This window comes from Corvus kubaryi, unplaced genomic scaffold (genome assembly GCF_017639235.1).
Source record: "Corvus kubaryi isolate FWS band 111438036 unplaced genomic scaffold, C.kubaryi_AGA036_p1.0 37385, whole genome shotgun sequence".
NCBI classification, from domain to species: domain Eukaryota; kingdom Metazoa; phylum Chordata; class Aves; order Passeriformes; family Corvidae; genus Corvus; species Corvus kubaryi.
Genome location: NW_024581127.1, coordinates 33670257 through 33696112, shown reverse-complemented (window position 1 = coordinate 33696112; position 25856 = coordinate 33670257). Strand labels below are relative to the sequence as shown.

Sequence of the window (25856 nt, the reverse complement as noted above, 5' to 3'; positions counted from 1 at the left end):
TTAAACCACGCGTAAATTGGCATCATCAAGGAGGAGCTGGGCTCTGCGGTTATTAGCAGGATTATTCTCATCTCCTGGTTTCCAGTGAAGCTGCTGAGCTGGTGTAACAGAATTCCCACTAATGCTCATCTCCACTGTCAGGGAGAGCGATGCTGATGGGGCACTGAGCATCAGCAGCAGATACCAGGAGGAAACCAGCAGACCCCATCGCATCTTTCCGCATCAAGTGATTTTTGACTCCCAGCTCCTCTCCTCCAGGCCATGGTTGTTTAGCACATCACACTGGGCATTAACTTCCCCTCCTGAAACTCTTCTGAGCATCCATCCCGTGGGCTCCTTCACAGCTGCAGCTCCAGTGCCGGAGTGCATCCTGCACTCATCACTGGGTTTGCTTTGTGCATCGCGTTTTCTCACTGCCTAAATCAGCATCCACAGCCTCCAGCACTCAGAGTGGGTACAGCTGGGCATTTTCTGGCTTCAGTTGATCTTCCTTGTTCCTCTCTCCTCGTTTATTTGATTTCTCACTGTATTTAAAGACAGGAGAGGCCAGTGTGTGTTTTACAACCTTCTCCTGTTACTAATTTCTTAGAAACGAAGGGGAAGGAACCACAAGCAATAAAGAGCCTGAGGTTTGAGGACTGGCTGTTTACTTGTCAAAGCTAGAAATGCAGTGACTAAAGAGGACAAGAGAAAATCCTTGGTGCAGATGTACCTCATTTAAGTTTAGACTTGTGTAGATCAAATTTGGGGGCTGTGGACTTTTACATGGAGCTGTTACTACTGCCATTACTGCAAATACCATCTTAGTTTTGCCTTCTGCACCTCATTTTTGAACCCCCGGCCTGACTTCCCTGCACCATGCCCCTCTGATGCTGGGGGAACAGTGGTGCCCATCTCAGTGGCATTGTGTCACCGCATGCAGTGGGATTGCACATGGCTGATGACGCGTGGGTGGCAATAAACCAGTCCTAAGTGTGCAAACGCTGGCAAGGAGGCTGGGACTGGCCATCAGCTGCTGGGAAGAGGGGATGAGGAGCAGCAGGGTGGCTCAGATGCCGAAGCCAAAGATGCTCAGAAGCCCAAAAGGGACAAAAATAGGTGTCTGGGTCATTCAAGAGGGCTGAGGACCACTTAAGATCTTTTCCCTCGGAAGCAGCAATTACCAGATGAAAGGGAATGTCTTCAAGCAGGCGTTTTGGAGCGTCTGGTTTGTATTTGGCACGTTCACTGGGGGAAGGCGGGAAAGGCTGGAAGGCTGCTGGTTGGGTTGGTGGCTGGGCAAGTCAGAGGGTGTCCTTCAGGGCATGAGTCTGGTTACTAACGAAATGCATTTTGACACCAGGATCATTCCCACATCTCTCCTCCCTTTTGGACTGCATTGTCAATAACTCTCCAAAGCATTAATGCTGGGCATGAGCTGGATTTCTGCTCGTGGGAGGGCAAGGGGTGTCCCCACGTGAAGTGGCGAGTGGGGGGATGCACACGTGGTTTTCTTTTTAGGTTTCGCCCTTCCTTGCTACAGAGGAGGCATTGGCGTGTAATTACCACCAGCTTTAATCCAGCCAGACCAACTGCCTTTCTGGCAAACCCAAATACAATAGGAGCCAAAGGTTATTGCATGCCCTAAATAAAACCATTACAGCCCTGGGGCCTCACCCAAGCCCAGACCGCAAAGCATCCAGGACCGGCTCCATTCAGTTTTTCTGAGCCTGGAAGATTTGGTTTGATGGCAATGACCCATAACTTCTTTTTTTCTTTTTTTTTTTTTTTCTTACTTTCCCCCTGCAAAGCCACCTGCACACTTGCAGCCACCGTGGCACCTGCAGCACATCTGGCCAACGTTAGCAAGCCTGCCACGTCATTCTGTCTTCTCTTGCTAAAATCACTAGTGGCTTTAATTGAAAGCAGAGGTGGGTAAAGGCACATCACACAGACACACCATGGCATGCACGGCTCAGCTCAGCACGTGGCTGTGACCAGTATCCTTTCACACTGCTGCCAGATACAGCCCAATGTCCTGCCCATCCATGGGATGGACTGAAATTTCAGGCACCACACAAGGACCCTGAGGTAGCCACCCAGGAGCCAATGCATCCCACTGTGCCTTTCTCCCAGTTACTGTTCCAAAGTGGGATTTACTCTGAAACCTGAAGGATTTAACTCTCTATCCCTGAGCAGATACAGTCCAAAGTGATGCAAATGCATGACCTCACCCAGATCTCGAGAGGTAAATATTGCATCATGATGACCATGCCCCATATCCTTTGCCCCAGTCTGAGACACTCTGAGTCCATCCTGATGCAGGGACAAGCCAGGCCAGGGAGGAGGTATATGGTGGGAGAGGCTTTCTCCTCACCTCCCAGTTTAATTATCAATGTGTCATGTTTGCAGCATGATGGACACTGGTCCTGCCTCCACACAAGGCTTCTCTGCCTCCTTGGCATCCCCACAGAGCTGCCAGCAGGGAGAAACTGCATTTCACAACCTGTCTTTCCAGACTCCCATAAGGTTACTGGAGGGAGAGGAATGTGCTGGAGAAAATATCCCAACTGCTGTTAAAAGGCACAGCTTTCCCTGCCCCTTTCTGGGATAGCCATTCCTTCACCGAACCAGACACCCCCTCCCCAAATCACCCTGGGGTGTCTTTGCCCTCGTGGCCTCCCCTTCACGTGCAAATAATTGAAATTGTGATAAGCAGGCTCTTTTATGAAGAAATTCTGCTTTTCCCAGTGCTCCTGGGACAGAATTCAGTCACTTTATATCTGGGCCGTAAATCTCCGGGCTCTCCAGGGCACACCCACCACACAAGGCAGTAATGGGCCTGCCAGATGCTGTTCTGTCTGGGTGAAGAGCTCGCCAGCCAGTGCAGCATCTGTTAATCATTTGCTAGGAGAGCCCAGGCAGTGAGGGAGTCTCAAGCTGAATCCCTTTTGGCCAATCCTTTCAAATCACTAGGCTACCTGAAGCTGAAACAACCTGTGATCCTGGGCTGAGAGATGCATCCCATATGTCTCAGGAGGAAGGTGAGAAATCTTTCTCCTTGGTACTTCTTCTTCTAAGAGGTGAAAAATCCTCCCCAGGCCAAGGCTAAGGCAGCCCTTTTCCTTGATCCCACTCATCTGCTTTTGCTTCAAGATGCTGTGAGCATTAGATGATGAGATGTGGTCCTGGGCAGTGAAAAGCACTGGGGAAGCTTGAACTGGTTTGGTGTTGAGTCATCTCCTCCTGGGTGATGGCACATGGACAAGGCTGAAAGCAGGGATGGCTTTCTCTGATGTTTCTTCTCTGTTGAGTCTTCTTTAAATATTCCACACTCCCAGTCCACGCATTTTGCCTCCAGCAGGTAGAACACCTCCAGGTTCTCCGCAGAAGATCTTGTTGCATCTGGGGGCGATGGTTGGGCTGTTGCACTCACTCTCATTTCTCTCCCAGGCTAATTACAAGCCTCTGGGACTCTCTCAGGTGGCTTTGCAAGTGCTTTGCTTTTCTAGTGCCAGTGCTGGGGAGCCCTGGCCACAACCATCAAGTCTTTCCCCAACTATTAGAAAGCAGTTACACTCCTTGTGTGTCTTTTCATTGCCGGAAGCTGGTAAGTGGATGGATCCTACACAAATAAACTTCTCAAGGGCAGGGAGTCAAAATATCCCTGGGCTTGTTTGGTGGGAAAAGGTTAACCAGCATGAAGTCTATGAATTGCCGCTGACCCAACTTTGTTGACAAAATATAGTGTTATTAATTGGACTTGCAGGCAAACTGCCTGGGGATGTTTAGAAGGAACTTGTCCATTGCGAGGGCCAAGATCTCCCTGGGAGAAGATCGGTCTGGGCTCTTTGGAGATGCACCTAGGCCTTGGCCATGGCTCTGGTTTGGGGTTTTGTTGTTGAGGATAAGATATGTTAGAGTCTCAGTGTCCCATACTGGCCATGGGGCCACACAGATTCACCAACAGCAGAGCGGTAGCAGAGAAGGACAGGAGGAGCCTGTCAAGAAGCCTGGGACCAGGTGACTGAAACAGTCTCGATCTACTGGAAGGTGTCCCTGCTCGTTGCAGGATTAAATATTGTCAGACTAGACAACATTTAAAGTTCCTTTCCAAACCAAACCATTCTGTGATTCTTTTGATGACTCTAATGAGACTCCTGGTTCCCTAAATTCAGGTTTCTGCTCTCAAGCTGAAACCTACACAAGGCATCATTACCTGGACAGGAGCAGCAACTTCATGATGAAGGTGAAGTTCCGGACTGTGACCTGTGCTGTTCCCAGTGTGCTCCTAAATCCCAGCAGCTGTTCACTGCTGTGTTGACACTGATGACACTCACTGTCACCCTACCCCCAGCTCGGTGGCTTATTTTGGCTGTGGCAGGGCAGTGGTCGGTGCATGTCCCTGGGTGCCATCACAGCCTTTCAGCCGCCGTCGTGGCAGCTCCAGAGCTGGCTGCTCCTGTTGTGGCTGGCAAGTTCCTTCACAGCATCTCACGGCCATGCATGACGAACAGCTTGCTTCCCTCGGCCTGGGAGCGAGCAGAACACTCGCGCTGGCGCAGGCCCAAGACAGAAGCTTTGGGAATCCTCCTCGACAGCGTGACAGCAAATGCTCCTCTCGAGCAGGGCCGGTGCTGGGAGGCTCCCAGCAGCAAAGCCTGTCCTGGTGCAGGAAGAGCTCGCCTTGGGCTGTGAGCTTTCCTGCACCTGCATGACTGAACGTGCCAGAAGGCACCTTCCAAGCGTGCCAGAGTGGTGGAAATCCAACTGCCAGCCGATAAACGTGCCAGTGCCTGTCCTGCCATGCTTTGAGGAGGGGAATGGCACCTAGTGGAGGTGGGCAAAGGGGCTATGCCCTTTCCTCAGTTTCCCTATAAAGCTGACAGTCGCCTCCTAGGTGAGGTCGGCCACATTCAGGTGGAGCATTATACAGGTTAACTGTGCTCCTCAAGGGCTGCCTGTAGCCCACAGGAGAAGCTCCCTCTCCTGGGATGCTCAGCCTTGCCTAATTCAAGTTGGGCCATGCGAACATGACCTGGAAGAGCCAACAGGAGCATGATCCATTTGCCTGTTCCTCTTGCGCAGCCTCTGGACATGGTCTTGCCCAGGCTGAAGTGGCCCCAGGGGTGAAATGGTCCATCCAGGCTGGAGTTCGGAGCAGCTTGACCGTTCCCTGAGAGCAGCCATGGCAAGCAGCCCATGTTTCACAAGTGGGGTTTTCCCATCAGGCTCTCCAGCTGCTATAAATAACAGGAAACGTTTTGTCGTTTTCTGCTCTGGAGAAGGTCAGGAGCTGGATTCTGTGGTCTTTGGAGCTTTAATAAGGTTGGAGATTTATGCAGTGTACCCAGAACTCCCCCGAGACAGCCTGCCTGAGGCTGTTTGGCTCCTCGGATGGAGAAGTCCTGAATGCCAGCCTTTGACAAAGTTACCTTAGCCACCCTTTATGAGCTGTCAGGTCCTACTAAATCCTTAATGTGCTCTTCATCTCCAGGCCAGATGCTAACTCTTGGATTGCTGCTGAACCAGCTCATGAGAGGTTTGAACCATCCTCTGTCAGTGGTAGGAAAAGCTTCCACCAGGGACCCCAGGAGGGATGGACATAGGGGCGCCAGCCACTGGTGTTGTGAGCTTTCTGGGAGCTCATCTGCATAGAATCATAGAATCTGCCCATGTGAGACCCCACCTGGAGAACTGTGCCCAGGTCTGGGGTCCTCAGTACAAGAAAGACGTGGACCTGTTAGGGCAGGTCCAGAGAAGGCCACAAAAATGATCAGAGGTCTGGAGCACCTCTCCTCATTTTTGTGTTTGCAGCAGGATGGAAACCCAGCAAATCAAGTGGGAAGATCCATCCTTGGGGGTTTGCTCAGCCACCCCAACAGTCTTTCTGGGTCCTGGAGAGCCCCAAGCTCAGGTCTGTGCCGCCTGTCACCCCAGCAGCCGCGCCGGGAGGAGGCAGAGCCCTGTCTGCCGCCTCTTCCATTTCCCCAGCAGATGCAGGAATGCTTTGATGTCCGCTTCCCCAGCCCCAGTGCCCAGCACCAGGATTAACCACCAGTCAGACACCTTCATCGACTCCATATAAATCTTCTAAACTCAGACAAGCACCACTCAGAGGGGTCCCAGCATTCCCCTCTTGCAGAATGAGGGTTAAAAATAGTTTTTCCCCTTGCACCTGTCCCTCTGAAGCCAAGGCTGTGTTTTATTTTTAAAGCCCAGGTTTCTTGGTGGTTGGCTCCTCTCCTGGGGCATACAGGCCAGGGACAAATAGAAAAATTGCCCATCTCAGTGGTACAAAGAAGGTGGGCAGTGTGGAACATGCTCACATGGATTGGAAGAAACTCTTCCTCCCCGCAATGTCTTTTTCTTATAGCCAAGACAGAAATGCAGCTGTAGGGATGATCCTTGAGAAAAATACTGAATTTTGCTCCTTTTTGCATGTTTGTGAGAGTGTTTTATCTGTTTCTAAGGGGTTTTTGGGTCAAAGTTAGCATGCCCTGTGCAGATCTCTGAAGCCTGGCTCAGTCCCACTTAAATGGTTTCAGTGAGGCTGAATTATTTTTTGTTAAAGGCCATGTGTTTACATTTCATAAGCTTATTTTAAAACACATGTGTATACAAGAGCAGGCATATTTATAAGGCAGATTGGCCTGCTGTGTCCTTACCTGACTTAAGTGTCAAGGAAGCAGCTTTTTTTAACTTTTTACAGGCACAGTTTAAAATAAAATACTGGTTTGCTGTGCGCCAGTGAATCTGCCCAGGAGAGGAGGTCAGGACAAGGTCTTGTTTTCCAACTGTAAAATGCTATTTTGCTTATTTACAGAGCTTCCTCTCACCAGCCATCATTTTAGGTTAATATGTTAATGACAGCTGTAGGTAAAAAAAACCAACATTTATATTCCCCAGAGTCTTGTCAAGCCAAAATCCCAAAGTAGCCAGGCTTCCCAGTGAAACAGCTTTTGGGAACTTTCCTTCAGTAAAGCTGGATTTGCTGGGTGACCCATTCTACCCAGGTTCTTGGCAAGATTTCTGATTTCAAGTACCACAGGGAAATACTTGAGAAAAGCCTTTGTGGAGGGATCTTGGCATTTTCTGCTTGCCCTGGAGGAAGGATTTTTTTCTTTATTTGTGATTTTAATCCTATGAGCTGGTAACGCACCCGTCCAGCTGCCGGAAGGTGAGGAGCGCTTATGGTGGTGCAGTTCAGTGTTGGAGTGTGAGGAGATGGGTGTGGATAGGGCTCTCCTCACCCTCCCCATCCTTAAAGCAGGATGGGGAGAGTGAGGAGAGCCCCAGGGAACTACCAATTTACACAAAAGCAAAGGGAAGCTTTGACTGTAGGACATAAAATTCATCTTTCACAAGGGATGAGAAGCCCCCATGTGTTTTTATGCCTGTGCTTGGAGAACTTTTCCTGCTTGTGTCAAGCTTCCACATGGGGCTGGTGGGTATGGACATGAAGACCTGGGAGGTAATGAGACGACTGTTGACATTTACACCCAGGAGAGGGCTGGAGCAAACACTGAGTGAGGGATGGTTTTCCATCCAGTGAAGCTGTAAACCAAAGCCCTGACCACTGGTGGTTATTTAAGACTCCAGCAGTGCTTCCTGCCATGGGAAGGTGCTTGGCCCACGTTCAGCCTGGGCGACTGCTCTCTGCAAAGCCAAATAAACAGCAGCCACTTGAACTTTCCACCTTGTGTGCTCGGCCAGATGCCTCATCCTGGGCCATGACCCAGCACCATGCCCCGGATGGGCTTTGTGGACGAGCCTCCTTGGAAGATACAGAGTGATGGCCACAGTTTGGGGTTGAGGGTGCTTTTCCTGTCTCTGAAGGACCCCAGTGGAAGAGTTTGGTGCTGTTTGGAGCTGAGAGAGGGCATCTGGGAAGGGAGATCTGTGTCTCAGGAATGGGCTGGGATGCCCTCCATGCAAGTCCATGTCTTTCAGTGACCTTGGGCAGGGCAAAGGGAGGAAATTATATCCTTTAACCCTACTAGACACATGTTTTGGATGCTAAATCTCTTCAGAGGAGCACAATTCAAGTAGCCAGGACCAGAAATCTCATCCATCAATCAAGGCATGGTGTTGATGCATGACTGTGGTGACCATCTGGTCTGTAGGATGTCCATGAAGGTGCCAAGGCATCAATGGTGAGATGCCCGTAGTGATGCTTCACCCATTGGGGAAGTTGGAGGTGGTCCCTTCCAACCTCAGCCCTCCTGTGACCGTCCATGTGAGATGTCAGACAGTCCCCATAGGTATTTTGTTGCTTTTATTGAGCTGGAGTCAACATGATGCATGTCCTTCCCCACTTCTGACCCTTCCCCAGTGAGCTGAGATGTTTCAGCAACTCACATGAACCCTGCAGTGGATGCTCCTCACATCCAGCTCCTCAGCCTGGGAACTTTTGCAAGACTTGGCAGCAGGACCATTTGCAGGAGTATTTCACACAGGACCCAAAAATATTGCTGTTGGTGCAGCATCGGCCGGCCTGGACTCAGGGTCAGGTCCCTCAGAAATCAGACTGTTGACGAACAAGCTTGAGAGCATTCAAATGTTTCGTCTGATTTTCTTGGACTGTGGAGTTTCCTAGGGAGCCAAAAAGCTGGCTGCTCCTCTTGTTGACTCTGCAGGCCAAAAATACAGCCAGGTTCAGTGGAATAAGGAAGCTCCCAATTCTTGTACTGGTGTAGCAGAGAGGGGAAAAGCTCAGTTTGGAAAAGCTCAAATGTGTCTTTGGAGATAAAAGTCCAAGGTGGTGCTCTCTGCCTGTGCTCAGCATCAGTGATGATTGCTCAGGCAGCCCCAGGACCAAAATCCTTGCTTGACATCCCTCTGAATTTCTAGCAAAGAAGCAAATCCAGGAGCATTTCACTTGATCAAGGTCAAAAAGTGTGTCTGCATAGGCTTTGGGGAGTGCAGAGAGAAGCTGTGCCAGCACTGGGCTGGGATGAGAGCACAGAACACAGGCAGGAGGAGAGCATCACTTTAAACTGCAAATGAACCCTGAAATGACAAAAAACTTGAAGCAAGCCCACGTTTTGGGTCAGGCTGGCCGTGAATCAGCTCTAGAATATGAAAGACGAAACTTTCTGACTTCAGTTCAAGTTATGAACTTATAAACTCTCATTTATCTTGTTCAATGGATGTGAGCCAGAGACATTTTTTGAGGTTAGTGGATGGGACAGCTTCCTGAAAATGAACTCATTGAAAAAGGCGGGATTTGGAGACAAAGTTTGTCTCAAATTCTCATATTGTACAAGGTTGGGTTAATGTGATGGAGATAAGTTCTGTGTATCCCAGAGCTGCTCTTGAGCATCCTCCATCCATTTTGTGCTCTCTGCTAAAATGTGGAGGCATGATAAATCACTTCCAAAAATGAAAGTTGAAAAAAACTAATCAGATTTTAAGCCCATCTGAATGATGACAAATGTGCAAAAAGTTTTTGCACAGGACAGCCACGTAACCTTACTCCATTCCCCCCAAGATACCAAGCACAGACTGGAAGTGAACTGTGGACAAGTGGGGCAACCCATGGTCCAGCTGTGTGATTTCATGGCCCAACTTTGAGATGGGGGTCAGAATAGGAGTGTCTCACATGTAGGTGCATTTTTTGTCAGCGAATCTTAGTACTTTTTTTTTCCAGAACAAGGCTATTTTTCCCCCTCTGCTTCCCTTTAAAATACTGATTTATTTAAAAATGGCTGTGTATTCCCTAAAACTGTCTTCAGGCATTACAAAAATCAGAATATCTGCCTGAAGCTAGGGATAAAAACACAGCAGAGGCGTCATGCAGGCAGCTGGGCTAAAATTGGCGTCTGCTAAAGTTAGGGGAGATTTCATGGAGCTGTTGGTTGTTTTATTGAAGTGGACAGGTTGAGGACCAGGGTTTTATCAATTCCCTGGCATCAGAGAGATGCACTACTGGTCCTGGATGCTGTGAATCTTCCTCATCCTTGGCACTGTGGCTGCTGGAAGGGTGGCTGGGATGTGCTCCTGGTGAGGAGCTGGTGATGTTGTCACCAGCTCTGGAGGCAGCGATCCCACAATGCTGCTCCTGCCTGCGGTTGTGCTGGAGAAGTGGGTGAGCTCAGAGTTGATCCTTAGTATTAACTAAAATCTCCTATTCCTACACTGTGCCAGTCTCCTGGGAGCAGATCTGGGGAAGTGTTCCTCTGTGCCTGAGTTGGGTGATGGCTCCATGGATGCATCCATCCAGATGCAGATCACCACAGCCCTGCCAGCTTGTGAGGCTCAGACAGGAAGGCTGTGGGTCCAGCTACATGGGAGAGGTTGGCTGGCATTTCCAAACCCTGCAGGGAAGTCTCTTCTTGAGGTCCCCAGAGTCTTTCAGGTGCCACTATCTGGCGGAGCTTGAGGGAAGTCCCTCTGCTGCATTTCTAGTAAATGCCAGCTCAGGACATGCTAATGACAGCAGAAAGGATATGCTCCATCTGTGTGACGAATGACACTTATGGAAGATCTGGAAACAGGATGGGGATGTTTTATCGACCAGCTGATAAAAGAAAATGCCAGTGAAATTCCCGTTTGGGAACACACAGCAGAGTTTCACCCCATGGCTCGGCATTGAATTACAGTGCTCCTTTAGCAACCCTTGGCTGCCTGTCTCAATGCTGCCCACAGTGCCTGGCCAGTACAGGTGCCTGTTTGTAGAGAGATGAGCTGGGAACAGATCAAGCTGAAAATAAACTTTTTTGTTTATTTTTTAATTCCCCCAAGGCAAGATCAACTCCATGGTGCCTTTGCTGGGTTGGCCATCAATGTCTCGGTGGCCTCATGCTGGTAGAACTGAGCCAAGCCAGTACCTGCTGACTCTGCGCCGGAGCAGATGAGCTGGAGGGGACATCTTCAGTACCCCTTGTCTCTGCTCCCTCTGTTCCACTGTGGTCCAGCCCACGCCAGGCTGGTTTTGCTGTTGGTTGTCACGTGCAGTGCCAAATTTAAATTATTTGTGAAACAGCAAAGTATCCTTGGTGCTGGCTGCTGGAGTACTCTGTACACGTCTATGCCTGTAGGGTTTTTCTGCTAGGATAGTTGAAATAGTGTGGATTTCAGCATGGAGCCAGGTATATTAATAGGAATGCCCTCATTTTGCTTTTTGTTTGTACCGAAGGAGCTTGCAATGGGGGAACTGAGCCTTAAGCAGCACTGAGTGTTGTGCAAGGTCTCCCTAGATCTTCTTCGATGTTGTGTTTTCTGTTTGCTGCAGCCTGGCTCTTTAGGAAGCAGCATGAAAAAGAGATGGAGAAAAACCCTCTCAGGGTACAGCCATAACCAGCAGGATAGGGAATGCCTGTCTGCCGCCCTCCCCAGGCATAAACCCTTTTATCTCCCCTGGGAGCAGAGGGGCAGGGACCATTCTGGATGGACCTCAAAGCCAGTATTTAACCCGGACAACTTGTTACTGGTGTTGCTTTTTCATTCACCTTCTTTGCCTTTTTCCCTGCTGAGAGGCAGAGCATGTGCATGTGCATCCCCAGAAACATTTACTATCATCAGGCAGCTTCATCATAAATGATGAATTTGTGCTCGCAGCTTCATTTACCCAGGGAAGCTCATTTGCTTGCAGCTTGATTAGAGCCTGCTCCAGCGCAGCAAGGGTGGCTGGGAAATGCCACCCACGCCGGCATGTCAAAGTGCCTCTGAAACCATCCAGGAGCCGGGGAGCCAAGCAGAGCCGGGAAACCAAGCGGAGCCGGAGCAGCTTGCGTGTCTTCAGGCCATTAAAGCTCACCCCTGGGGCTGGGGAGGATGTGCAGAGCACGGATGAAACGCCGCATCCTGCCTGTCCCATCCCTGCTGGATCCGGCCGTAGGAGCTGAGGAAGTTTTCCTGCTTAGCAGGGTGGGGAGGCTTCACATCTCAGCCTTTATTTAATTTTCAGGTGATAAAAGCGTCGCTTCCCTGCCCGGCGCGTCAGAGCAGCCAGCACCTTCAAACGCTGCCCTTTCTCCAGGGAATTTGCATTTCCCTAAAGGCAGTGCTGGATTTATGCAAAAATCTAGATGAAAGAAAGTCAAAGGCAAAGCATGCTCATGAGTAAGCTTTCCTGGGCACTTCCTGAGCAGTCAGGCACTCTCCTTCCAACCTTTTGGCATTCTGGGGAGAAGTGATGCTGACTGCAGGCTCCTCCAGCCCCAAAAAATACTGTTTGATGACCATTTCACCTCTGTGTTGTCCCAAGGCTGGTATCAATCTGGAAAGGTGCTTTGAGAGGTTGCAGCATCCTGCTGTTGGATTTGCTTTTTCCTGGGTGCACCATTCCGTGGGATGTGGCATCCCCTCTTGTTGTGGTGTTCAGGTGATGTTTCCACTCTAGACAGGATGGATTTCCTCCTCATCCTGCCATTCCCCTGAGGATGTGGTCCTTCTCCTTCAGTGATCTCCAAAATCACCTGGGCACGGTCTTTCGCAGCCAGCTGGCTGTGCTGCATGACCTTCTCCTTGCTTTCCCTGACAGGATGAGAAGAGCACGAAGTGTCATCATCCCACAGTGGCTCTGACATGAGCTTTTTGCTCATGCAAATCATTGCAATTTCCCTTCCTGAGATACCAGGGCGTTTGCTGGCTTTTACAAAACCACTGCTGGAAATCCTTCCTGTGAATGACAGGAACAGGGTTGTTCATCTTCTGTATCAAAAGACAGTTCATTTAAGTTCAAGAAGCGCCAGGATCCGTATCGTTTGCCATCCTTTTTTAGCTGGTTTCGCCTCAAACAGTGGCTGGGAGCAGCCTTGGCATGCCAGAGCATCTCTGTGTGACAAGTGAGGATGTGATTTAAAATGTGCTCGTCTGGGGCTGCAGCATCTGCTCTCTGCTTCTGGTGTGCAGCCCAGAAAGGGACAGGCTTGATGGTAATTGGGGAGCCCATTTTTGCAGTCCAAGACCACGTCCCAAGCTGCAGCATTGTAGGGCTCCAGTCCTAAGGATTTTTCAGCCCATTTTCCTAATTCTCACTGTCCTGTTCCAGCAAGATTTTTTTAGTACCGTAGTTAAACTTGAATTCAGTTTGAACCCCACTTGGTGAAGAGGCAAGTGGGGAGCTGGGTGGGAGCTGATGGGGGGCTGGGTGGGAGCTGATGTGGAGAACCCGGGCAAAGGGTCATGGTGACACCCGGCCACTCTGGCCCTCAGGTACTCAGGGAATCATGGAATGGTTTGGGATGGAAAGGACCTTTAAAGATTATCTAGTTTCAACCATGCTGCCATGGACAGGGACACCTTCCATTGCGCCAGGTTGCTCCAGGCCTCATTCAGCCTGGCCTTGAACACTTCCAGGGATGGGGCAGCCACAGCTTCTGGGAGCAGTCTGTTCCAGTGTGTCACCACTCCCATCATAACAAATTTCCTTCTTACATTCAATATGAACCTACCCTCTCTCAGTTTAAAGGAGTTGCTTTTTGTGCTACCACTACAGGCCCATGCAAAAGTTTTTTTTCCACCTTCTTTTTTTTCAACTTCCCTTTAATACATTGAAAGGCTGCAGTGAGGTCTCCCTGGCCACCAATTCCTGAGATGGAGAAAGAGCCACAGCAACATCCTCACCTTTTTATGCCCATCTGAGCCCAGCTGCAAGGTGCATTTCCAAGGGGCTTTGAGTTTCAGAAGTTCTGTAGTTGGAAAAAGGCCTCAAGTTGCACCGGGGGAGGTTCAGGTTGGATATCAGGAAGAGTTTCTGCACTGCAGGAGCAATTCAGCATTGGAATGGGCTACTCAGGGAAGTGGTGGAACCCATCCCTAAGTGTTCAAAAATGGGTAGACATGGTACTCAGGAATGTGGTCTGGTGGGCAGGATGGTACTTGGTTGGAAGTTGGATTTGATGAGCTTGGGGATCTTTTCCAACCTGAATTCTACAATTCTATGATTCTAGTTTGCAGACCCTGAGCAATCTGAACTCTGCACTGCCTTAATCTCCTTCCTCCAAAGTGATGCTTGATCCTCCCTCCTCCTTCCAGTTTAGTCCCTCATCTCCCATGTGGACAGGGTGCAAATGGGGCTGAGGACATGGGGCAGTGGTTTACACACCCGGCAGGCTCTGCGGAGTGAGTGGACACATTGATGTCCCTCCAGCGAGAACAGCTGTGACTTTCAGCATTTTGTGCCCTTTGATCTTTTAATGGAAAGAAAACCACCTTTATTTGCTCTGTAAGCTCCCACGGGTGGGGGATAACTCTTGGCACAGTGCTGGGATTTTGCGCAAGGGCAGCAGGACCAAAGGATTTTGTCCCTGTTGCTGGAGATGGCTGGGTCCAGGAGGGTAGGAGAGGGTGCAGGGGAGCAGGAGAGGATGCAGGATCAGGCCATGCTGTAGCCATGCATCCAAAACTGGCAGCTTGGAGGTACCAGCCTTTGTCCCTAGAGCTTTGTCAACATGTTGCTTTTGCAGAGCACTTGTCCTGTGGCAGCCAGGGAGCTCTGCTGTGGCTTTTTGCTGGAGCCAAGGAGTTTTCTGGGAGAGAGTCTTAAGGAAAACCATTGCTGCAGGACCTGGGCTCAATGGAAGGAGCCAAGAGCATGATGTGCTGGGGGGTCGTGATACCACTGCCAGACCTTGCCACATCCCACCCAGGAGCAGCCTGCTTTCCCCCCTCCCTCCACTTGCTCCATGGCTTTTAATTATCCTGGCTTACACTCACCATGTTTCCCTGAGGATCTCTCTGTATAGTGGGTAGCCCTGAGGAGACACTTCTCACCTATATGCAACATCTCTGTCCCATCCTGCTGGAAAAGGAACATCTCTGGAGGGGCTATTTCAAGGGGAAGTTTCTGCTGTTAGAGTGACAGTGGCCATGGCTGGTGAGGATGAGGAGGAGACAATCCAGGGCTTTCCATACAGTGCTGTTCCCATGGGTTGGTGGCTGCCTTCAGAAGTGCTTTGGTGTCCACCACAAAGGAGAGGGCTGGTGGTGCTGCCACCCCCCAGCAGCCTGTCATGATCTGTGTGACCCTGTCTCCATGGGGCGAAATTTGTAAACCAAATAGTGCAGAGCAAAAGTGGGATGGTTTGGGAGGACAACCCGTGACAGCACAGGGTCTAGATGGTGGAGGAAGCTCAGTGACCCACAAACACCATCTAAACCTGGGGCCATTGACTTGGAAGAGCTGCCTTTTTCCAGAATTTAGCTTCTCTGGACAATGCTGACCATAACTTGATGTCACCAGAGATCTTTCCATGGGGTACATAACAGGCAGGGCATGTTCTGTCCCCAGTTGCATCCCCAGCGTGTCACAGAGCACTATTTCAACATTGTCTGCAGGTCAAAATCCACCCTTTGGGTAGATTTGAATCCCCTGGAGCCCCCTTCATCATCAGCAAACTTCCATCAAAGCCACCGCAGCCTGTCTGGGTTGGGGGTTGTGCAAGAGGCACCAGTGACGCAGACAGGGCTCTGGTGGCCTTGGGTCAGGGCTGCTGGTGGCCTGATGAGAAGGTAATGTAGGGACGGCTTCCCATCAGAATCCCACCACTGAGCAGGGACGTGGCAAATAGCAAAGTTCAGGTCTGGTGGGACACAGGCTCACGCTCAAACTGTACCTCAAAGGGGAGGTCATGACAGTTCCTCCCTGCCCTTCCCAGGAGTGTGCTGCTGTTTCTTGTGTTTCCCCAAAAAAAGCATCAATCTGCACTCCCACCCCCAAATTTTGCCACCTGCCACGAGTATTAAATTCACTCAAAATACTGTGAGAAACCACAAAAAAGCTGGGCAGATATTCAGCTGCACCAGAGTTTCAGGATGGGAGAGACACGTGGCAGTGTGTTGGGGGGGACCACTGGGGTCAGTTTGCCCCCTGTGTGTGTTTTGGGGCAAGGATGCTGCTTTGGGATTCTTTTCTTTCCAAAGATACTCTTGGGCAAGGCTTGAAGCCTAGGAATGCCCAGTCACACACAGAATTGCTTTTCTTTCCTGATTCTTCTGGCCAAAAGAAATCCCTGAAGTACGGGGGGAGCTGGCCCCCAGTATTTGGGATGCCTGACTTCCCTGTGCATCGGGCGCCGGAGCGTGGGGACCATCCGTCCCCAAACGACTGTGCCTTTCACCCCTCCCCAAAAAAACCCTCTAGGGCACACCCTCTGCAGATTTGGGAAGCAGCCAGCCCCAAGCCTGTTACTACTTTTCCCCGTGGAGTTGGCCTCTCTTCCTCCTCGCTCTTTTTCTTTTTTTTCTTTCTTTCCCTTCAAATCCAAGCCAGGAAAAGCCTCTGACGTCGGCACCACGGCTCCTCGTGGCTGCTGGGGGAAGGCAGTGGAGGGGATATCCCAGATCATAAAACCAGGATCTTGTTGAAAGCAGGGCTACCACTGGCTGCCTGTGAGTCGTCCACTGGTGGGGGACTGTGTTCAGCTGGGGGGAGGTCCTTTTCCCCACAGTTCAGAAGGTTTAGTGCCTTTTTGTGGTTTTTATGATCTTCTGGTGGCTGACTCTCTTATGGTACAAGAAGGAGTTAGATTAAATAAAAAGCTGTCCATGGAGACCTCAAATTCGAGCTGCCTGGGGACTGCATGCAAAGGGAAAAGCAGAAATTCCAGTGAAAGGGCTGTTGAAGGGTTGCTGGAAGCATCATGTTTCCTCCAGGGCATTGCCCCACAAGCTCTGGACAGGAGAGGCAGCCCTGACTCTGGTGGCATCACAGGAATCCCAGTGTCAGCACAGGCTCCATGTCCAGTCAGGGTTGTGAATCTGGGTGAGAGGGAAAAACAACTCCCAGAGGACCTTTATAGACACTTCGCACACTGTGCCTCAACCTCTCTTCAAAGACAAAAGGTGTAAATACAAGATAAGAAAGGGTCGATCATGTTACCAGTGCCTGCAGTGCATTCCCAGCTTGCACAGTGCTGGGAAGACCGTGCTCTTCTTTTTATCTGGCTGGCTGGCTCAGTGCCTCAGCTTCCCCATTCCTCCCTCTTTCCTGGTGTCCTGAGTGCCTCCTGCTTGCAAATCTCCACGCCAACATCATGCTGGCACCTTTCCCTGCTCTCTAAATGTTACCAAACTCCTTAAGTCCGACTGGAGCTGTAAGATCAGGGGCTGTACAGCTCTGTTTGGCAAAATTTTGTGTTAGCCAGTATTTACTGCACACCAAAAACGTTGTGGGGAAAGATGCATGACCTGGTTTATCTTGCAGGTGTGTTTTTGTGGGCTGCCAAGAGCCCCCCAACGCTCTCCCTCTGCACCTGTGCATTTTTAATCCTTCTTGTCCTGCTTTGCTCAGAAAACATCACGTGCAGCAAGAGAAACAACCTAAAAAATAACCCCTTAGAGGAAAAACCCACGATGCTTCCCTGGCAGATGGTGCCAGGCACTGCTCCGCTCCTGGCAGCAGATACCCCACAACCACCACAGTACCCAGCATGGCTTTTCCAGGACATCCCATCTGCTCTGTGCAGCTCTGCACCTGGAGCAGGACGTGCCCGTGGCTGCTTACACCTCTCCCCACAGATGCCGGCTCCTGCCGGGTGTTTTGTTTCTGTCGCTCTCCTCCCGGACCTTTGCTGTTTCCTTCCGTGCGGATGCAACTGGAGGAAATCTCATCACGCTGGCTGTGTCCCAGCTGCAGTCATGGGCTGGGGACAGCACTGTGGCTCTCTGTGTCCTGGGACCTGTCCTCCCTGGCAGTGATGGCGATGGTGGCAGTGGTGGTGCTGCTCGTGCTGGTGGCAGTGGTGGTGCTGGTGGCAGTGGTGGCAGTCATGGGGCTGCTCATGCTGGTGGAACCCAGTGGTGGCAGTGGTACTGTTGCTCATAGTGGTGGCAGTGGTGACACTGGTGGCAGTGGTTGGAATGGTGGTAGTGGTGGTGGTGCTGCTGATGCTGGTGGCCGTGGTGGTGCTAGTGGCAGTGGTGACATGGTGGTGACAGTGGTGCTGCTGATGCTGGTGACAGTGGTGGTGATGGCAGTGGTGGTGATGGCAGTGGTGCTCCTCATACTGATAGCAGTGGTGACACTGGTGGCAGTGGTGATGCTCATGGCAGTGGTCATTGTGGTGGTGGTGGTGGCAATGGTGACAGTGTTGGTGCTGCTGATTCTGGTTGCAGTGACAGTGGTGGCAGTGGTGACAATGGTGGTACTGCTGGTACAGATCTCATGTGTGCAGCTGAGCTTCACAGACCTCCCCATGGTCACTCGTGTCAGTGGCAATGGACGTGTGCAGAAAATTCTGCATGGTGATGACTGGGACTGCTCAGAAACTTGGGTTCAGTTTTCAGGGTGATGGAGGTGCTTGTTGGGAGCAGGGAGAGCAGGACTTCATCTGCCTTAAGGGGAAAGGGCTGGTCAGTGTCTTGCTATGTGAGCTGAAAGCAGGAGAGAGGTCGAGGAAGTGTGACACAGCTGGGTGTTTTGTTGGGTTTCTCTGAAGGTGAACTTTGAACAGGAGGTGTGCTTGCTCCGAGATCTCTCTATTTATGTACGGGTGAGATACACATTGTTTGGGTGAGTAAGAGCCTTTGTTCCGAGTCCCGCTGCTAAAGCCCTCATGGAGTGACACTTTGGCTCTGCAAAGCTTCCTTTTCCTTTGCTTGGGGAGGTGCTGTGTTTAGGAAAACCTGACTCCACCATCTGTGTCCCACTGGTCAGGTACCAGCAGCACAGCCATCGGATCAGGCATCTGATCAGCAATCCAACCAGGCTCTTCCATTCACTGGTTGAAGATCTGACCTTTATTTTCCATCAAGTTGCCATGAGGAAGATCAGCCTCATCCCTCTGTTGCAGGCTCTGTCCCTGGACAGCTGGGATGAGACCAAGGCATTTGTAATGGCGTTGCCACACTGCAAAGGAATATTTCGGAGAGCTCTGTAATCTCCTCAGCTTTGGGGTATAAGACAAAGAGATGATGGCTCAGTGGTCCCTATCCCCCAGAGCAGCATCCTTCACTGCTCTCTTGCCACACTGCTGTGTGTTCATCCTGGATCCTCAGTGGGCTCTTGGCTGCAAAATTCTTGTGGAAGAAGCAGAAATTTCCACAGTCGTGGTGAAAAAATACAGCATAGAATCACTGTGTTTGGAAAAGATCTCTGAGATCGTGGAGTCCAGCTGTTAACCCGGCACTGCCAGGTCCATCACTAAACCATGTGCCACATCCATGCCTCTCTTGAACACTTCCAGGGATAATGATTCCACCACTTCCCTGGGCAGCGTTTTCCAATGCCTGACCACCCTTCTGGTGAAGAAATTTTTCCTAATATCCAATCTAAACCTCCCCGGCACAACATGAGGCAATTTCATCTTGTCCTGTTGCTTTGTTACATGGAAGAAGAGGCCAACCCCCACCTTGCTACTACCTCCTTTCATCAGGTTTCTCCAAGATGGGTTTGAGCCTGACAGGCCAGTGCTGCATTGCTGAGCATCCTCATCCAGGGCTTGCTCTCTGTGTCCTCACATGCTTCCTCTAGATCCCCTGGAGCGCTCAAATCAGAAGGATTTATATTCCACTTGGCAGGTTATTAATATTAGCTGAAATTCCCTTTTCCACATTGTTCTGCCATGCTTAATATGGAGATCAGCATCGCCGCCTGAAATGCAGGGGATGATTTGTGATTGAATATCCATTAGGGATTTATGGGCTTCGGGGCTGAATTGCTGGGATGTGCAATTGCCAAAATACTTGAAACGCTTCCACTGGAGAGGAGACCTTGTGGGAAAGGAGCACTCGCTGTTCTCGTAGGCAGGCGGTTCCCACTGAGCCTCCATTACTGGCAGCGAGCACACCCAAGCCAATAAAAAATTGTATGGGATCCAGAGCGCCAATGGAGCATGAGCTGTGTGTCGGATGATGACAGGGGGCAGCGCAGGCATTGGTGCTGGCAGCAGCTGCCAGTCCCACGGGGTTGCTCAGCGGGTGGGATTTAATCCAGGACACGGGTAAACATGGGCACAGTTCATATTAATGTCCCTGGCAGCCGGTTAAAATGAGGTATGAGGTTGTTTGGAGGGAGAAAAGTCATTTTTTGCTGCTGTCCCTTGTGCACCTCTGGTGCTGGTGCGGTCAAATCAGATCGATCATTGGGATCAGATCAAATCATTGGGACAGATGGCATGAAACACACTGGAAGCCTGAAGAGTAAAGGCATAAAAAGTAAAAGCAAAAGATCCTCAAGTCCTTTGTTTCAGAGAAACTGGGTTTGCAAGGGGACAGTTTGGGGCAATTCCTGCTTTGCATCAGCTCTTCCCTTTGAGCAGGCAGCTGTGGCTGCCCATCCCTCCCACCTCCCATCCCTTTGGAGGGTTTTAAGCTCTCTTTCCCTTGAAATGAAAAAGATGAAGCTTGCTGAGGGGATTGCCAGCATGTTTTCCTTGGGAATCGTTCACTCACTGGTTGCTGGTTCTTTTCGTGGTTGTGCTGGCCAGCAGATCAGCAGCTGGACATGTAGGAGCCACACAGCCAAAATCAGCCCAAAACTACCCTCCAGAAACACCACACTGGTTCTTACCCAGCCATGGTGAGATCGTCTTGGGGAGAAGCAGATCCCACAAAGAAAGTGGTGGGTGGGATCATCACTGAAAAAGCATGGTGAACACTGTGGGGAGAGCAGGTTTCCCAGCCCATCTTGCGGGATTGTTGCAAGCTTTGAGCAAAAATTCCAGCTGCTGTGGTCCAGGTGGGGAGGGTCAGCCACCCTGGGGGGTTCAGCATCATCTGTGGGCCAAGCTGCTCTGAATCACACCTAAAATGCTGCAGGAAGGCAGCTCCCACCTCACTCCCATCCCTCAACCAAGCTTCCAGACTCCATCAGCTGCTAAAATCTGATTTTCTCAATTGGGACTGGAAAGTCTTCCCCCCTGAATGTCCCACTCATCCCCTACAGCCCAGGCAGGGTTTGAACTTTGCAGGGCTCTGGGGTAGCATTACCTTGGTTTTTATAGGGAAAAAAAGAAGTCATGAGTGATTGGGCATGGTTGATGGGAAAAGTCCATGATTTTAGCAGGCAAACTGGGCACTTTCAGCAGAGCATATCCACTTCCCCCGACACCTCACCTGCCTTTTTTCCCATTGCTGTTTAACTTTCCATTCCTGGGTATGATTGGAGAAGCAGGAGCTGTTGAACAGGTTGTAAATTATGCTCGGGCTTGGAAGAGCCATTGTCAGCACCCAGGTGCTGTGACAAACTGGTCAGCGCTTGGCTCATGTCCCTGCTCCCACCTTGTCTCATTGCATAAGGGTGAAACAATCCAGAGGGGAAAGTTTCTGGCTGCTGTGAGGAGAGGCAAGGGGGTGCCTGCTGGCCTGGCTCGGGTTACTTATGTGCTTATCGTCTATTTTGAGGCTCTGGCCACGAGGCACTAAGCAGCCGCTGACCTGGGGGAAGGACCAGTTTCAAAACAAGAGTCCATTGGGGAACAACATGGGGAGGCTCTGGCTGGGTTTCCCTCAGCTCCGAGTGGGGCTGGCAGAGCTCTTACCTTCCTGCTGGGCCCATCATCAAGTGGATTCGGGCATTTCCACAGTGGGATTTGATTTTCTTTTTTAATTCTTCCCATTACCATCCTTGGAAGCAAAGATGCTGCAGGTTAAGGGGCAGGGGTCCATTACAGGGAGCAGTGTGCCAGCGGTGTGGGAATGTGGATGAGCAGGCAGGGAGACACATCCATCACTAACGCTGCCAAAACCACACACAGGCGACCCCCTCCACGGCCCCCCCTCCCCAAGAAAGCTCATTTGCAGGCGGCTTAGTTCTCCTAAGAGCATTAGAGGTGCATTTGGTGGACATGAGCCCAGCGCCAGGAGCATGTGGCCGATTAGCAGCAGTGGCAGCTGGTTTCGGGCACAGCGTGCGCTTGGGGTGGAGATATTCAGCGTGCTTTTTGGGGACACAAAGGTGAGGTCTGGGGGATCTGGATGGGTGTCAGGGGGGTCAGCTGGTGTTGATTGGTTGCTTAAATTCACCAGCAGGTGCAGATGTTGGGTGGCATATGGGAGCAAGGCCTTCCCTGCCATGTGCTTTTCCCTTCTGTGGGTGAAATGTGAGTTACCCCCTCTGGCTTTCCAGTGCCATTTCAGCTCTCCAGATGATATTTCAGTTTTAACTTTAAATACCACTTCGCTTTCTAATCTACGGTCTCCTGTGAAGATGAGGATGGTCAGGGATACTCATAGGGGATGTAGAAAGTGACGGTGCCTTCAGGGGCACCCACACCAGGCAGGGGCTTCCTTGGGGAGGAGGACACTCTCACCACCGCGTTTCCCTTTCCCTCCCCTGCAGCCTTGCTCTCCGCTGGGATTTATGGAGGTGCTGAGGAGCAGCTGTGAGCCCCGCAGCCCCCGGCAGCCCGCCCTGTGAAGCAGCCTCCGGCCGCCTCTCCTCGTCTCGCCCAGCACCCTGACCCTCCGACTCAACCATTCAAGGCTCCCGTGCATGGATCGCCCCAGCGAGGCACCGCTGCCGGACGCCGCCGACGCCGCCCCATAGGCTCCCGGCCCCCCGTGCCGCCCCCAAGTACTCCACATACCCCGATGGGGTAACGTGACGGGGGTCACCCTCCCGCCACCACCACCCCCCATATGCAGAGGCCTTTCTAAAGCGCCCGGGAGCGCACGGCACCGGAGGCAGCAGCCGCTCGCCGTCGCACACACACAGAGGACGCCAACACTACAGCAAAGGGATTTTTTTTTTTTTAATTATTATTATTATTATTATTACCATTAATATTATTTTTTTTCCCCATCTGGCTTTTTTTCCCCCCCGGGGAGCTTGTGGTGTGTCAAGGAAGCCGGCGCACTCCCAGGAGTTGGGATTATTTGCACAACGTCTGTATATTGAGTTCTTGATCCTGTTTTATTTTTATTTTTGAAGCACAGAGGGGTTGTTGGGTTTTTGTTTGGGTTTTTTTTTTTTGCCCCTTCACACCACACTTTTCTTGGGTTTTTTCCCCCACCACTGTCAGCACCACCTCACCCTCCCACTGTCCCACCATGGCCCGGATGAACCGCCCTGCGCCCGTGGAGGTCTGCTACAAAAACATGAGGTTCCTCATCACCCACAACCCCACCAATGCCACGCTCAGCACCTTCTTGGAGGTAAGGAGGGAAGGCTGGAAGTGGGGAACCAGGGTCCAGTTGCATCTTTTGGGGCTAAAAGCTGATGTAGATGAGAGGGCAGCACAGCCCCTTTGGTACCACAGCCCCTCGTGGCATCCTGGGGCAGTGGGTCTAATCATTGCCAGCTTTTTGGGATGGAATGTTTTTCAGGACCCCAACTATGATGTTTGGGCACAGTAGAGATGGAGCAGAGTGTCCCCATTCCCGTTGGATCCCCTGCCAGCTCCACTAGCACATCATGTCACGAGACTCTGGAGCGATGCACATGGGTGCACACAACCTGCCCTGCACCTCCCAGCACCTCAATAATGACTTTTCATCCCAAATATCCCAGCATATTTCCAATGCTCAGAGCGTGTTGGGTAGTGCTGGAGAGTTTGGTGTTGCAAGAGCCAGCATAGGCAGCACCTGTGTGAGTGCTACTGCCTCAGGGTGACAGGAAGGTGCCTGTGATTTGGGGACAGCCCCCCCATACCCTGCACGCTGCACACAAGGCAATGGGGTTACCTGTGGTTACACCAGTGGGAAGGGAGAAAAATGCCCCTTTCCTCCAGCCTCTTAGACTTTTGGCCAGGCTGCTGAGCATGTGGGGGGCTCACCACGGTCTGGTGAGTGCACATGGGGAACAAAGGAGGTGGATCATTGGCGGGGATGATCTCATGGTGCCCGGCGAGGCCGGTGCACCGGGCACGTAATCCGGGGGCAATCCTTGCACTGGGCAATGAGCCATGCTGGAAACATCCCAAGTCCCACGCCTGAGCCTGCAGCGTGTTGGAGTGATGATGGGATACAGCAGCGAGGTGGAGAAGGAGCCCCTGAGCCATCTGTGAGATGCTGAGCTCGGTTGGTGGGGCATGCTACGACTCCCCCCCAGCTGCTTCCGTGCATTTCTGTATCAGGAGTGTGACCTCACCAGGCACAAATAATTTCTCCTTCAGAGGATTGCACCCATTTCAGGGATGTTTCTTTGACTGGGGTGTAAAATCCCTGCTGTTGTGGCTGTCAGGGCTTAAAAATAAATGGCCCCATTGGTACTCGTGACTCTGAGGAGTCATGAAGATGCTGGTCAAAAATCCTGCAAGGCCACGTGGCTTTGGTGGGATTTCATATTTCCTTGTACCTGCCAGGCTGGATGGACCATGGGTCAAGGTTTCAGAGATGGGGCACAGCACTGTTTTAGGGTCCATACTGCACCACATGGTCATAGCAGGGCTTGGATGTGTTGGGGTTAACGGGTGCATCTGTCAGGGTCTCTTCAGACCCCTCCTTCTCCTTCCCTCCCCAGGACCTGAAGAAATACGGTGCCACCACGGTCGTGCGAGTGTGTGAAGTGACCTATGACAAGACCCCCCTGGAGAAGGACGGCATCACTGTCATGGTAGGTGGGCAGCACGATGGGCACCAGGGGGGACGGGGGGCTGCCCCAACACCACCCTTAAATATCTCATCCCTTGGGGCTGTGAAACACCCTGGTAGCCCAACACAGCATCACACTTGCCGAGGAGCAAAATTGGAAGCCCAGCTGAGCTGAGCTGAGGCTGGTGCTTTAAAAAGAAGTGCTGCCCACGCAGCCGAAACTGTGACTCACCCAGCTGAGTCGGCAGCTGCCTTCCCTGCCTGTTGCTCAGGCTTTGAAACATCCAGGGATGAGAGCGCCTGATCCCACGTGGAAGATGCGCGTGGTTCCCATTACCCTCGGCTGTTATCTTATCCTGGGGGGTGGTGTGAGGGTTTTCTGCTCTTCCAGCAGCCAGCTGGTGCAGCTGGGGGGGATGAAAGGGAGGAGGCAGCAAGCTGGGAAAGGCAGAGCAGGCAGCTGCCTGGGCTGTATCTTGGCTGATAAGTAATTGGAGATGATGTCAGGCGTGATAGCCCTGCCAGGGAGTTCAGCTCCAGCTGGGAAGTGAGGCTCTGCTTATTATTTAGGGAAGGGTTTAGAAGTGCCTCATGTCTCCTGGGGTGGTCCTCTGTGTGTAGGACCTCTTTATATAGCTCTGTCTGCATAATGTGTATCCTAGAGAGAGAGAAGGCTGTATCTTAGATCCTCAGGGATATAGGTAGATAATCCTGTGGCTCTCTAGATACAGATCCTCCAGATGCAGATGTCTCTAGATAAAGATGCAATCTGTGTCTCTACAGGATATATCTTGGAAAGATAGCTCTATCCTACATATAGAATCTGTATGTTGGAGATCACATCTGCTCACTTACACACCAAATTCTGCCTTCTACCCCATTTCTAACTGGAGCCTCCAGTCTGAGTTTCTATATCTAGGATATATGTACCTCTTTACATCTCTTACATCTCTCTTATGTGGAGAGATACATATCTAGGAGATGTTTTATATAGAGAGCTAGAGAAACTATATAAGACACTATAGAAACTAAATAGCTTCTATATCAAAGTTTCCATAACCTATATATAAGGTAAATCATAGATATATCTATAAGCTAGTTTTCTATACATACATGTATCTATGCCGATACAGAAATATCTTTATATAATTGTATCAAATACATCTCTATATATATTTGAGATGTGTATATATATATATACACACACACACATATATCATGGTATATCTTTATATTTGTGTCGCGGGTTCAGTTTGTAACCGGGCGGAAACACCAATTTAGTGTAGTGGTTTGGTCCAAAATACTCATTTCTGTTTATCTGCTGTGAGATAAGAATTAGGAGAAATCCAAAGCAGGCACCAAACTTGAAAGAATATAAAGAAGTTTATTAACAAACCTAAAAGAGGGAAGAAAAAAAAAAAAATATACCACCTTCAGAACTCTCCTCCTCCCCCCAC

The 25856-nt window shown here is 50.8% G+C and overlaps 1 protein-coding gene across 2 annotated transcripts in view; it reads left to right on the top strand.

The window, feature by feature from the left end:
• Window positions 1-25856, top strand: part of PTP4A3 (protein tyrosine phosphatase 4A3) — a 44104-nt gene that overhangs the window by 9096 nt on the left and 9152 nt on the right. The window contains exons 1-3 of one of the 2 annotated variants that reach the window (XM_042035967.1): window positions 21732-21823; window positions 22208-23022; window positions 24329-24421. In XM_042035967.1, the coding sequence (XP_041891901.1) occupies window positions 22918-23022; window positions 24329-24421 (198 nt within the window). In that variant the 5' untranslated portion in view covers window positions 21732-21823; window positions 22208-22917. Of the gene's footprint in view, window positions 1-21731; window positions 21824-22207; window positions 23023-24328; window positions 24422-25856 lie in introns of those variants that run through there. The other variant, XM_042035968.1, reaches the window with a different exon arrangement.